General features: G+C 42.2%; 3 protein-coding genes across 4 annotated transcripts in view; 2 read left to right on the top strand and 1 right to left on the bottom strand.

The window, feature by feature from the left end:
• The window catches only part of LOC145407709 (actin-2, muscle-specific-like), a 62679-nt gene extending 49908 nt beyond the window's left edge, over positions 1-12771 (top strand). Inside the window, exon 2 of one of the 2 annotated variants that reach the window (XM_080278578.1) lies at positions 11998-12771. In XM_080278578.1, coding sequence (XP_080134704.1) covers positions 11998-12771 — 774 coding nt within the window. The remainder of the gene's footprint in view (positions 1-11997) is intronic. The other variant, XM_080278579.1, reaches the window with a different exon arrangement.
• The window catches only part of LOC145407712 (actin, alpha cardiac muscle 2-like), a 106806-nt gene that overhangs the window by 12525 nt on the left and 79596 nt on the right, over positions 1-14685 (bottom strand). The window lies entirely within an intron of this gene.
• On the top strand, positions 1758-2888 carry LOC145407720 (actin, muscle-like). The gene has a single exon (XM_080278592.1). It carries the CDS (start codon positions 1758-1760, stop codon positions 2886-2888), a length of 1131 nt encoding a protein of 376 aa, XP_080134718.1.

Raw genomic sequence — 14685 nt, 5'->3', positions numbered from 1 at the left:
TTGTTTTTTTAGTTATTATTGATATTTATGCTGTTTGTAGCCCGTGTTCTAGGTGGTGTGGGAAATTTCATGATAGTTTTCTTATGCTATTCATTATGTCCTCTTTTCTGCTGCTTATATGTTTCTAATAGTGTCATAGTTTACATCAGAGACATACAAGAAAGTATCAAGGTGTAATAGGCAGAATATATACCTTAAGAAGGGTTGTCACGAAAACATCTCTGTGAATGAGAATACAACCCTGTTTTAATAAGCTGTGAATTGGCAATCCTAAGTCATGTTTCGTGAGTTTTATTACTATTCATTAACTATCTTTCGTAATGAACGTACAAAGTAGAACACTTGAACACCATGGGCACTGTTCAGAACCACTGACATTATTTATACACTGAAATGTACTGTTTTGACAACGTTTCTCCTCTTACAGCTAATAAGATTTTCAGATATCGGTTTCAGAGTGCGTCAGGAAAATGGAAAATGTACACAATAACCTATCGTTGTAATGAGAGCTCCCGTTTATCATCCATTATATCTTTTTTCTTGCATTCACAACACAGATTATGAAAAACATGAAATTTATATTTTCTGATAGTGACATCAGCCAGAATAATAAAAGCACTTGGTATTTGTCAGTCGCTGTCATTCTCTAATGATACAAATAATACAGTACGGTATGGGAAAATTAAATCCTGTATATTAACGAATGTTAACCTACTGACTCTGATGACATTCTGTTCTTGCTGGTTTCAGACGATTTTGTTCAGTTTATGAAAGACTGGAGTGGGTAGATAGTCTGTATGAATCCCTTCCACCTACGATCTGTCAAAGTTAAATAAAATCGCCTGGCAGTAACAAGAATAAAACAGAAAAACGCCATCGGACTGAATGTGTGAAACAAAATAAATTAGAAGTCTTGGTGGGTGCCAGATATTTTTCTCTTGAGCAATATAGCATATACAAAGCGATTAATACTGACAGATTATAGGATTTTTAAAATGCAAGTAATTCTTTTATTCTAACCTGGTCACACACATTAGGGAAAATATCAGGTTCGCGTTTCTTTGTTTAAAATTGGCTTAGAGTATCGCTTACAGAGTGTCACGTCCCCACTCCGGCAGATGAGTATGAGCCTAATGGATATTTATATTGCGAAGCAAAGAAAACGGGTTGTCCCTCATAGCATAAGAGAAAACATATGAACGGGAGAGGAATCTTCCCTGATTGCCGCTTCTTACTGAGCTTTAAGATACATCTTTTCTGCCAAAGTAGTTCGATTTCTTCAGTGATTTATTACTCCTGAACTCCTTATATATCATTAAAATATATGAACACTACTTTTTACAAACACACACACACACACACACACACACACACACACACACACACACACACACACACACACACACACACACACACACAATTAAAAAAAAAAAAAAAAGTATTAGCTTGCCGTGCATCTCCTCATTATGTGTAAAGTGTGTGGAACATTGCAGCATTATTAAATAATTTATGTTGTCAATAAAACTGTAAAGTAGTAATTTCTGCAACATAAATATATATGAGGCACAGCATTTCTGCCATATGAAAAACAGAAATATTCAAAATTTAAGTATGTACAATGTATAATGTAAAAAATTATATGGAAATTTCCTGTTAAAATTTGAAGATACTGATAGCTCGATATTTGCATCTCTGGGATCATTTTCTGGTAAATTATGTGCATTACAGGTCACCAGCGCTAACAACAGCTCTTTATCATGTGTGATGAAGATGCTTGTGCCCTGGTTGTGGACAATGGCTCCGGCATGGTCAAGGCAGGCTTCGCCGGCGACGACGCACCACGCGCCGTATTCCCCTCCATCGTCGGCCGTCCTCGTCACCAGGGTGTGATGGTCGGTATGGGTCAGAAGGACGCCTACGTCGGTGACGAGGCCCAGAGCAAGAGAGGTATCCTGACTCTCAAGTACCCCATCGAGCACGGTATCATCACCAACTGGGACGACATGGAGAAGATCTGGCACCACTCCTTCTACAACGAACTTCGTGTCGCCCCTGAGGAGTCCCCTGTCCTCCTCACTGAGGCTCCCCTCAACCCCAAGGCCAACCGTGAGAAGATGACCCAGATTATGTTCGAAACTTTTAGTGCTCCAGCAATGTACGTGGCCATCCAGGCCGTGCTATCCCTGTACGCCTCTGGTCGCACTACTGGTATCGTGCTGGACTCCGGTGATGGTGTCTCCCACACTGTCCCCATCTATGAGGGATACGCTCTTCCCCACGCCATCCTTCGTCTTGACCTGGCTGGCCGTGACCTGACTGCCTACCTGATGAAGATCATGACTGAGCGAGGCTACTCCTTCACCACGACGGCTGAACGTGAGATCGTCCGTGATATCAAAGAGAAACTTTGCTATGTCGCTCTCGATTTTGAAAGCGAAATGAACGTAGCTGCCGCCTCCTCCAGTTTGGAGAAGTCTTATGAATTGCCCGATGGTCAGGTAATTACTATTGGCAACGAGCGTTTTCGTGCAGCAGAGGCTCTTTTCCAGCCTTCTTTTCTGGGAATGGAATCTGTTGGCATTCATGAGACTGTCTATAACTCCATCATGAGGTGCGACATTGACATCAGGAAGGACCTATTTGCTAATAATGTAATGTCTGGTGGCACCACCATGTACCCTGGTATTGCTGACCGCATGCAGAAGGAAATCACGTCCCTGGCTCCCTCTACCATCAAAATCAAAATCATTGCTCCTCCCGAGCGCAAGTACTCCGTCTGGATCGGTGGCTCCATCCTGGCCTCTCTGTCCACCTTCCAGGCCATGTGGATCACCAAGGAGGAGTACGACGAGTCTGGCCCCGGCATTGTCCACCGCAAGTGCTTCTAGTACTCTCTTAGCCTAGTGATTTCTATGAATTGAGATAGCGTAGCAATGAGAGTAACAAACTATCGTGTATTGAGGAAAAACATTTATACATCAAATCAGTATTTTTCATAAATACCATGGAGACTCTATTTTAATATTTAATGCAACTTATATTTTCGAGTCATAGATGATACTTTTATCAAATTGTCTTACTTTTTCTTATTCAACCTTCTTAAATAATGAGACCAACATTCTGGAAAAATATATATGAAATAAGAGTGAAAGCGCGTCTATGCAACTCTGAAAAGCTTATCAGTCAAGTTAGAAATTCATTGTTCAAAATGAGACCACTTAATTTTTAACTTGACTTTTTATTTTTTTAATGGAACAGCTTGATATCTGATCTGTAAGTTAATTAAATGTAGGATTCATGTGCCACAGTAGCATAGCACACGTGCACAGGTAAACTTCTACCATCTCAATGCTGGAGTTTTGTATGCCTTCGTCCTTACCCATTACAAAACCTCTTCATACGACAACGTAATACCATTCCTGCTTTGAAGTTATATTATGTCCTTGCCCATACCCACTACAGCACCCCTCCATACTAAGCCATAATACCATCATTATATTACAGTTTTATACACCAGCACTCCCTTTCTTTGCTACAGCCCACTATGCCACTTATGAAGCCATCACCTATGCAGTACTCTGCGTCAAAGCTGCAATTTTTCAATTACTCACACCCACAGCACACTTTCATTCTGTTTAGCATTCCCGTCACTCCTGCGTCACCTAAGTGCTGTCTGTACCATTCATTATCACTTCCCTTTTTCATCCGATCTTCTTTGCGTCGCACTCCTCAGGTAGTTTGTCACCCTTTCACCTTCTGATGTACCCTCTGTCAGTCCTCCGTCACCTCATAACTCCATTTGGCACATCCTTCACTCCACCATCACTCCACCACGCCTCCCTTCGTCACCCCACCACCTCTCTTCTCTCCCATCACACTCTTTCACCCCACCACTCTTGTCACTCCGCTATCCTGCCATTCCATCACACATTCATTTCCACTACTCCGTAACCACCTCATCACTCTTTCATCACCCTGTCACTTCTGTCATCCCAACACAGTAATCTCTGTCCACCTCTGTCACCCACTCACTCCACCACTCTACAAATCTCTGTCACCCCACCTACGCAGTCACCCCATCACCCTTGTCACTCCATCACCCTGTTCTCTCTGCACCCCTTTATGACCCCAGCACCCCTCCTCGCATACCACAGGAAGAGCTACACCCACACTACTGTCACGGTGTCTCACATTACAACCACCTCGAGCATCCCTCTTCCCCTTCCCACTACCTCTCCCTCCCTTCGCCTTCCCCCCACCTCTCTCTCTCTCTTTCTTTCTTTCTCTCTCTCTCTCTCTCTCTCTCTCTCTCTCTCTCTAGCATGACCTTTCTTCCTTCTCAGTTCTTCTTTCTCCCAACGTCTTCCTCTCCCCAACTCCTTCCCCTTCCCGCAACCCGTCTCCCTCCACACTTTTCTCTCCCTCCCACCTTCTCGCCCTCCCCTTCCCGTCTCCCTCACAGCCCCATTCCCTCCCTTACCTTTTTCACTTCCAACCCCTCTACCACCCAGTCCCACCCCCCACCCTCGCCCTGCCACCTTCTAAATCTCTCCTTTTCCTCCCCGCCTTAGGAGCTACCACCCACACACTTAAGACTGCTCTAATGAAAGGTGTTTATTTAGATATACGATAGTTTATCTTAAAAGAAAAAAAAAAGATAAGTGCCTACGTTTTCTGTGGACCTTATGCCAAATACTACAGCAGTACAAAAAAAATAACTAAATAGTGTGTCGTTTATTGTACTATTTCATTTTCAATTCTCCATAACATCAGCATAGTTTTCCTTCAAATAAGCAAATATGACGATTAAATGGTAAACCTAACCGTTATGCTACTGATAATCATTATTTCATTGCTGGGAAATATATTCAAGAGAGGAATAAAAATTTTGTGTCTTATACGTTACAGATTCTCATCTTACTTCATTATTCATTATTTAATTGTGACAAAGAGAAAGGTTGATAAAATTCGGCAGTACTAAGAGACCCACGTTACTCATCCCATCCACTGTTCTTATTCTTAACCACTCATTCTCATCTCCCTCTCTAGATATTTCCTTTAGTCCTTTGTTCTCCCTGTTTCCTAAAGTTGCTACCCCTTCTTGTGCCTTCCCGGAAATCCCCTTCTTGCTTTTATCTTGTTTCAGCTTGCCCCTCCATAGCAATGTTCCCCCATCACTTCCATCTCTCCTGCATTCCCCCCAGATTTTTCTATAATGCTTTCACTAGGATCAAATCGTAGTCTTCATCTTTCTTCACACTCAAGGCACAGTTTTATTCATCTTAAGAGACATATATCGTGCTGTAGGGGTTGATAACAAGCTCCATTGACAGTTATACGTATGATGATACCCTCTTCACGTTACTCTTTTCACCTGTTATATTGTAGGCGCTAGCGGTGTCTCAGCCTCTTTCTTTTCTGCCTCCATTCTCTTCCTCGATCAGATGACCTACTGTATTATGCCACACTTGAAACTGGGACTACATCAGTGTCAAGTGGTGGAGGTCTAGCTAGCACTCACGCATCACAGCTTCTCCTCAGCTATTTCTTTTGTAAACTGCACCTTAATGTCCTCTGCCATGTTATCTGTCCTCTTAATATCGAAACAGTTTTGGTCAGTAAGAGGAAAGAGGTAACCCTGTTCATGTTAATACTCGTACATTAAGACTCAAAAATACCAAATGCCGGCTCTCTGTCATACAAATCAAAATTAATGTGCCAACTTGTACTTTATAATCTTTCCACTCGTTGTCTTGTATGCGTTATCTCACCTAGGATCGTATTCGGATTGGCTTCGGAGATTTCGCAACACCCCTTCTTCAGCGATTCTTTCTGCTCATTATACCTCAGTAAACAGCTCTGTGTGACTAATGAAAACTGACTAGATATTAGAAGGAAATAAATAACATACAAGAGAATATTAACTTCTCAAGGAAGAAGTGCTACGAAGGTTCTTATGCCCGTATTCTCATCGGTTAAGGAAGTTCCCTAACACCTATTCCTAAGCGATTTTTTTTCTTCTTACTCCTCGTTCTCCTCTTCTGTATCATTAAAATGATTCCACTGCCACTATTATCAGCAAATAACATAGAAATTTATGTTAACCAGTCGTATCCAAGAATAAGTCGCTAAGGAAGAGGTGTTAGGGAGCTTCCTTAACCGACGAGAGTATGGACCCTAGTCTTCTCTTCCTCCCGCCTCCCCACCCCTACAGCTGCCCCTTCTCTCTCCGTCATCGCCTCACCGCCAAGCCACAGCTGTATGTCTCTAATTAACCAGGTGACGCCACTACCTGACATGAAGGTGTTTGCAGGAAAGGATCACCAAAAAAATTATACCCCATCTACGTATGTATCTGCAGGTATCTATTTATCTGTCTATCTATCTAATTATCTTTAACCATACACCTTAACCTTGGAGGGGGTGGCCACGAATATATCACCACCACGCCACACTATCCTCAATCATCAGGCAGCCCTCCCTCCATCTCACACAATCCTCATTCATATAACTCTCCATTTCGTCCCTCCACCTTGTGCTCGGTCTCCCTCTCCCAGGTTCGGTCTCACTCGCATGCACTCTCCTACTTAATCACTCACTCTCCGATCATTCCACAAGATCAATCCATCTCAGGCACTTCCCCAAAACACTTTCCAACTGATCAACACCAACATACCGAAAAGATATATTAGTTTGACCTTCCTTCCAAACCGAGTTGACGCTATTGAATGTGTCTGAATATAGTAATAATTCTTTCCGCGGAACAATTCACGGCACAACGAAATCAAAACACCTAACTTGAAGAGCTGACATTATGTGTTTGGGAACATAATTATAAGAAGTAGGTAATACATGAATGACTGGAGAAACCCTGCATATTTTTGAGGGGTGAAAATGATAATGAAAAGGAACACTTAATAACTGCAATGAAACAGCTCCCGGATTATTACAAGTTCTCGCCCCCCTCCCACTTGTTTATCAGTTCATTCTTGTTATCTCCAGGTGATTGTATCGACTCAGAGATGAATTTTCGAGCTAAAAGGATTAGATGTAACCCTCAAAAACCCATTCACTGCTAGAGGTAATTCTTAAACAAAGGCATCCAGTGGTGGCATGAGGGAAAAACTGTCATGTAAAGGGGTTAATTACATTTTACGGCAACAGCTATTTATAGGCTACCCTGGGAAAGGCAGAGGAAGTGACTGAGGAGGCTGCTGGACGGAGCTATTCCTGGCGTGTTTAGCTCCGCGTCTATGTACTTATTAGGAAACTCACACTGCCGTTTAAGGACTGGGAACTCCACCGAGGGGAAGCTTGTAGGGAGATCCTCAAAGACCCGTTTTTTACGACAGGAGGCCACCCTATATAAGCAGCCAGGGGGAGGATTGGGGTCTCAGTCTTCCTACGAGCTCCAAGGACAACAGCAAGTACCATTTGAGCTGCGATCGGGGCGTAGGGCAATAGTGAGTACTCTGGGGGGAGTGTTTAGAGCTTAGGACAGTAATGAGTATCTGGGGGCTGTGTTCAGTGCTTAGGGCATTCATTGGCCCCGTGTAATCAGAGGTTACTTTGTGATACGTATTCATTTGGATTTGTGTGATGAAACCTTATGTATTAGTGTTCTTCTCCACAATCAAATGGCTTTTTAATAATTTTTTTGCTACCTCCAGACTGTTCTATTTTCCTTGTGGAAATTCAGTATCCAATTACGCATATGCATTGACAAATGAATAATGCATCACAGTGCCTTCGTTGCCGTTCATTTTTTTCCAAATCAGCGTGCACTTTTGTCATGACTAACAGTTACACTCAGTTACACAACAAAAAACGGCGTCTGTCACAATGTGTAACCAACAATCAGAGGCACAATGCACCAACAGTAATTATATACAAAACAGTCTGAACTTTTAGTGAGGATGAATGCTTCGGAATTCTTAGCGTTTCATTACATCAGACTTTACACACGATATGCAGTTCATGATTCTATACAAGCAAGAACACATACATCATATAGATTATCAGGATTTTAATACACCAGACTTTAGACACAGTTTTCTATTAACAAAGGTATATGTAAATCACACAGCAAAACAAGGATGCAACTTTAATGTGAGTGAACGTCCGCCCTCCGACCACATCAAAGACCCAACTATATATAGTATCACTCCCTCATTACCGTATATGGGTGGGGTGTGGGTGGTAGCGGAGAGAGGAACCACACCCATCTGGGAGGAGAAAAGCCACATTCACCTTTTTCTACCCTAACGTCCCTCACCTAACCCTATTCTCCCATGCGAACATCCCGTCTCTGTCAAACCTATCCACGTCACAAACGAGGCCAGTATCCTAGGTGATCAAGGAAGCGTTGTAGCACCTCTTCCGCAGCCTTTTCTTTTGTATATTGAACCCTTCTGTTTACTTGCTTGCTATTTGTCTTTTTCATAGCGAAACAGTTTTTGTCAGTAAGGCGAAAGATGATACTGAGGTGCAGTGTTCAAAGAAAATCGCATACCCAACTTACACCTCTGCATACCCAAACTTACCCACGCACATCACTACACCTCACTTTTGTTCTTCCTCCCTACACCACCTGTGCCACCATCCCTCCCAACTCAGACTTACCTACGTACATCACCACTCCTCCTAATCCGTGCCCTCCCTCCCCTTGCCACCTCTGCATAGCCCGTCCCTACCCAGATTTACCCCCGTACAGCATCACTTCTTCCTCTCTCGCAGTCATCCTCCCTCTACCACCTCTTCCCACCTACCCATTCTGTCCTCACTTCTTTCAGCTTGCCGTATTATCGCCATGTCTTATCCTATTTCCCTTTCCGCATTCCACTAACCTATTTCAGCGCTATATATACAGCTTTCTGTATCCATCCCAGGTTTAGAAAAATCCATAACTAATTTCAAAGTGGCTTCTCTTGGTGTGGTGTAAGTATAAGATTATGAGCGTCAGAGTTGGAGGGAAATCCACTTCTTAAATGAGTCTTGTTTTTTTTTTTTTATCTAGTAACATACCAACTTTCACTACAGACTGTCCTGTGGTGTAAGAAAAGTGTAATGACATATAGAGAGATATAACAGATCTCCTTCACAGAAATGAGGAGGAGGAAAACAGTGGGGAGGGGGAAGGGCGAACCCGTGAATATACCATACTTCACACTTTCTTTGTGAGGTTGATAAACATCACTCGATTCTAACACGGAATTACTTTGTACTATTCACCTCTCCCAGGGTTATATTCTCGAGACCTTTATTATCTCTTTCTTAGCGAATAGCCTTTCCTAGTCTAACATAATATTCCCCAGTATACCAATTATACATATATTTTTTGCTGTAGATAGAGATGGCATAAATATTTCCCACGACATTAATAACGTGCTATATGCCGAAATATAGAGCTTAGAAATCAGTGCTAAAGCCTAATAAACTGGGGAAAATACGCTTCCCAATCTCAGTGGTAATATTCACTTTCAAAGACCAACACAGACAGTGGTATACGTTTGAGGGGAAGCTGCATCATAATACTGACTGGATCACCTATAATGAAATATTCATTCTTTAATATCTGTTGTGGACAATGATAATAAAATAGTACGGCTCATTTGCACATAATGCTTTCAGTCCACGAGAAAATTTTAATATCATATTCTTGCTAAAAATGAGCTCTTTTCATCAGCATAAAAGTAGCCTGCCGGGGAGGATTTGAACGAGTAAACAGTGTGGTAATGTTACAGTCTTTCCTGCTTGTCTCGTGTGATTATGGCTGGATATGTCAAACCAGACTCTTCGATACATCATCCTGTATACCCATCAGTTCGTCACACACACACACGCACACACACACACACACGCACACACACACACACACACACACACACACACACACACACACACACACACACACACACACACACACACACACACATAAAACACTAACATACAAACAAAACACAAAAACACACAAGCAGTCAAACATAAAAACAAACATATTTACATCCACACAAACAAACAATCAGACACAGACAACACAAACAAGCACATGCAAACACACAAACACACTAGTATGCTCAGATACAAGCACACACAACCTCAAAATCAAGAGGAGAAACAAACACCACACAAACACCCAAGAACACAGACGCACATTTAAAACATACAGAAAAAAAACACAAACAAACAAAAAGGAAAGAGCACACACACAAGCTTATGCAAACACCAAAACACACAGAAATTAAAACAGAAAAACAGAAGCACACATAGCATACTCAAGCACACAAAACACAAACGTACACATACACAGAAACCCCAACCCACACATACAAACACAAACTCATTCATGCATACACACAAACAAGCATAAGCTTACACAAACACGCAAACGCAAATTTACACAAACACAAACAAGCACACACAAACACACAAGAACAAATAAATTCAACCACTAACTCAAACATACACAAATAAACATATACACAAGCATAAACACAAGCACACACAAACTGGTACAAACACTCATACAAACACAAATACAGCACAGATGCAAATACATGAACAAGGACACACACACACACACACACACACACACACACACACACACACACACACACACACACACACACACACACACTGACAAAAATATGCACACACAATCACACTCGAATGCAAATTCACACAAACACGCACTTACAACCGCAAACATATACACAAAACATGCACACGCAGTCACATTTAAAAACTAAGCTGGAGTTTTTTTTTTTTGTGTCAGCCACACACCAACATCTACACACAAACGCAAAAAACACACAGACACGCACTTTCTGACACACACAAGTACACACAAAAGATACATAAACATATAAAACACAGAAAAAAATAAACAAACTCAGTCACATAAACACGCACACAAAACGCATTCCAATGACTCCCCAAACACAGGTAAGCATAAGCACAAGCACACAAACACACACAAGCACATTTAGACACAGAAAAGACACACACAAACAAATCTAACCATACCCATAAACACACACAAACATACACAAATACATACAAACACGCACAAACACACAAAAACACATATACATACAGAACCACCCGTATACGCAAAAACACGAACACACAAACCGACAGAAACACTCGAACACACACAATCACACACATGAACACAAACACAAACACACACACAATCACACACCACCCACAGACACTCAAACGTCATATACAGTAAGCACACACAAAGGCAAAACCAACCACACAAGCATACACACAAACACTGAAGTACACAAACACACACGCAAGCACACATGCACGTTCGTTTGTCTCCACTTAGTAATTTTTTTTATGCAAGGAAGAAGGAACCAAAGGTTAGGAGCCTGCAAACCGTTCTATCCAAGAAAAGAAAAATCCAAAAGAGAGCCATGAGTAATCCTTTCGTCCTAGAGGACATTCCATTCATGCCATGCCAAAAATGATGCACCACTGTATATATTAATGCACACATAGCACTGACGAAAACCCATCGTTGTTTTCAGGTACAAATATCAAGATAAAACAACCCACGAATGAATGACTTGCAAGCAATGATTTTGTGTTTCCTTGCAGGTTACGTTCTGCTAATCTCACAGTTCAGCCATGTGTGATGATGACGTGTGTGCACTGGTGGTGGACAATGGTTCCGGCATGGTCAAGGCTGGCTTCGCTGGCGACGACGCACCCCGTGCCGTATTCCCCTCCATCGTAGGCCGTCCTCGTCACCAGGGTGTGATGGTCGGCATGGGTCAGAAGGACGCCTACGTCGGTGACGAGGCCCAGAGCAAGAGAGGTATCCTGACTCTCAAGTACCCCATCGAGCACGGTATCATCACCAACTGGGACGACATGGAGAAGATCTGGCATCACACTTTCTACAACGAACTTCGTGTCGCCCCTGAGGAGTCCCCCGTCCTCCTCACTGAGGCTCCTCTCAATCCTAAGGCCAACCGCGAGAAGATGACCCAGATCATGTTTGAGACCTTCAACACCCCAGCCATGTACGTGGCCATCCAGGCCGTGCTGTCCCTGTACGCCTCTGGGCGTACCACTGGTATCGTGCTAGACTCAGGTGACGGTGTCACTCACACTGTCCCCATCTACGAAGGATATGCCCTCCCTCACGCCATCCTTCGCCTTGACCTGGCTGGCCGTGATCTAACTGCCTACTTGATGAAGATTATGACTGAGCGAGGCTACTCCTTCACCACCACAGCTGAACGTGAGATAGTCCGTGACATCAAGGAGAAGCTCTGCTATGTCGCCCTTGATTTCGAGAGCGAGATGAATGTGGCTGCCGCCTCCTCTTCCCTGGAGAAGTCCTATGAGTTACCTGATGGTCAGGTTATTACAATTGGCAATGAACGCTTCCGTGCCCCAGAATCTCTTTTCCAGCCTTCCTTCCTGGGTATGGAATCTGTTGGCATCCACGAGACCGTCTACAACTCCATCATGCGGTGCGACATTGATATCAGGAAGGACCTTTTTGCAAACAATGTAATGTCTGGTGGTACCACCATGTACCCTGGTATTGCTGACCGCATGCAAAAGGAAATCACTACATTGGCTCCCTCCACCATCAAGATCAAGATCATTGCTCCTCCAGAACGCAAGTACTCTGTCTGGATTGGTGGTTCTATTCTTTCTTCGCTCTCCACTTTCCAGGCCATGTGGATCACGAAAGAGGAGTACGACGAATCTGGCCCCGGAATTGTCCACCGTAAATGTTTCTAAAACATCTTTTTTCTACTTTTTTATTGTATCATTTGTCTCATTATATGTTTTTTATGTACCAAAGATGTTTGTACCTTTATAATTTTAAAGTAAATTATTTTAATTTCCTATTATCCAAAAAAAATATGTCTTAATACAATGAACAAAGTTGTTTTGGGAACCTTCTGCACCAGCATTTTTGCATAACTTTTCTTCATTGGAGTATAGTTCACATGTGTGTTACACATTACTTTATAACATATATACTGATTTACAATATTGCTAACAGATTTATTATTAGCTTTGTTTATTAAACTCCAGAGAAATGAGAATTACTACTGTGAGTTTTTGTTTAGTTATTGCTCTGGCCTAAACATATAGTGGCGTAGAACGAAGAGAGAGAAAGCTGATGTGAATATTGTGCAAGAGTCCTGTCATTACCGTGACAGTGGCAAGTGCAGTAACGCTGGATAAATTTCTGTCTCATATACTTTCTATCATTTATTCTTCTGTGTTAGTTGGAAGCGATGCCAGATATTTCTCCGTAAGGAAATGCTGTAACATTACCACGAATTCTAAGGACCTGAAAAAGTAGGACCTATCTGTGTAGCAGAAACAAAGAACAGCAAAGTTGTACTGTACCCTAGAACACTTATAAGAGAGAGAAACAACATGCAAAACGAAAAAAATAATCATTATTATACAATGTTCTTTATTCCAAACATCAGCACCTAATCAATAACAAAAGCAGTAATGAAGCTTCAAAAATACAGTACTTCGTTCACATACAGGTATAAGAAGAAAAGAAAAGGGGTTATTGACCTCCTAAGAAAGGAACAATATTGTCCTCTTACTCCCAATGTGGATGGCTACTGGGTACGCGACAGCATTCCAACTAATTGCACATTTCCATCCCTGACAGCATATTTTCAGTTTAAGTGTTCGTTTGCAGCTGTGTGTGTGCATTCTAGGAATAATTATTTGCCTTGCAACTTATAACACGTAATTCAAAGTTTTGAGAGGGAGATTAAAGAATTTACCATCTCATTTTCACTGAAATGTGCAACACTTAGCAACTAGCCATAGCAACAGCTCCATCTCGTCCAACGCCGAGCAACATACCCTTAATATGCTTAAGTACCTTTACTACATTCACCATTTAAATCCATAACTATTCTTGTACGATTCTCATTCAACCAAAGGCAAAATGTCAAATGCTGAAAGTAGTTTCTAAATACATACAGCTGGGATTTCACAGTAATCAGGGCTAGGAGTACACGGCCACTGTGCCACTGCTTGTCCCGTGGGTAGTGACACGTGAGGCGAGTCCACCTAATACATACTTGACTGAGTTCGCCATTCAGTGCCCGTGAGAATCTTGGCCGGACTCTCGGGCGAGGGAGGCTCCGTGCTAGGTCAGTGGACATTCGGTGCTGGTGGAGGACAACAGGCACTCCTGCTTCTGGCTGTAAGTGGACTAGGCCTGAGACTCAGCAACATACGATCACATCCCAGTCATACTAAGATTATTTTTGCTCTATAAGCAAGAGATATAGGGAGATTATAATTACACTCAACAAAACTTCTCGAAAGCATGAGTGCATGTGGTAAAATAAAAGAAGAATCTGATAACAGCCCTCTCGGTAGCACTAACAGTGTTACTTGTCTCAGCAGTGATTGTTGGGCAGTATGCGTCAGTGTAGTGACAGGATTTGGCCTCTATCGTTCAAGCATGCCAGCCATTCCGAGGCAACAAGCCTCGTTTTTCTCATTCTCACATCTATCGTACACAGAGATTCGATTTTTTTTTTTTCCTGAACTGTACTCCCCTTTCTATGTCCTTAACAACGACGGGAAGTTGATCGTTGATCGTAAGTCTGTGACTTATAAAGAAGTAAGAAGGTGTCTTGAGTTAAATAATGAGGGATTTAATCC

This window comes from Coenobita brevimanus, chromosome 74 (assembly GCF_032717465.1).
Source record: "Coenobita brevimanus isolate Jiangsu-jjx chromosome 74, ASM3271746v2, whole genome shotgun sequence".
NCBI classification, from domain to species: Eukaryota; Metazoa; Arthropoda; class Malacostraca; order Decapoda; family Coenobitidae; genus Coenobita; species Coenobita brevimanus.
This window is presented reverse-complemented; position numbering and strand designations above follow the sequence as displayed.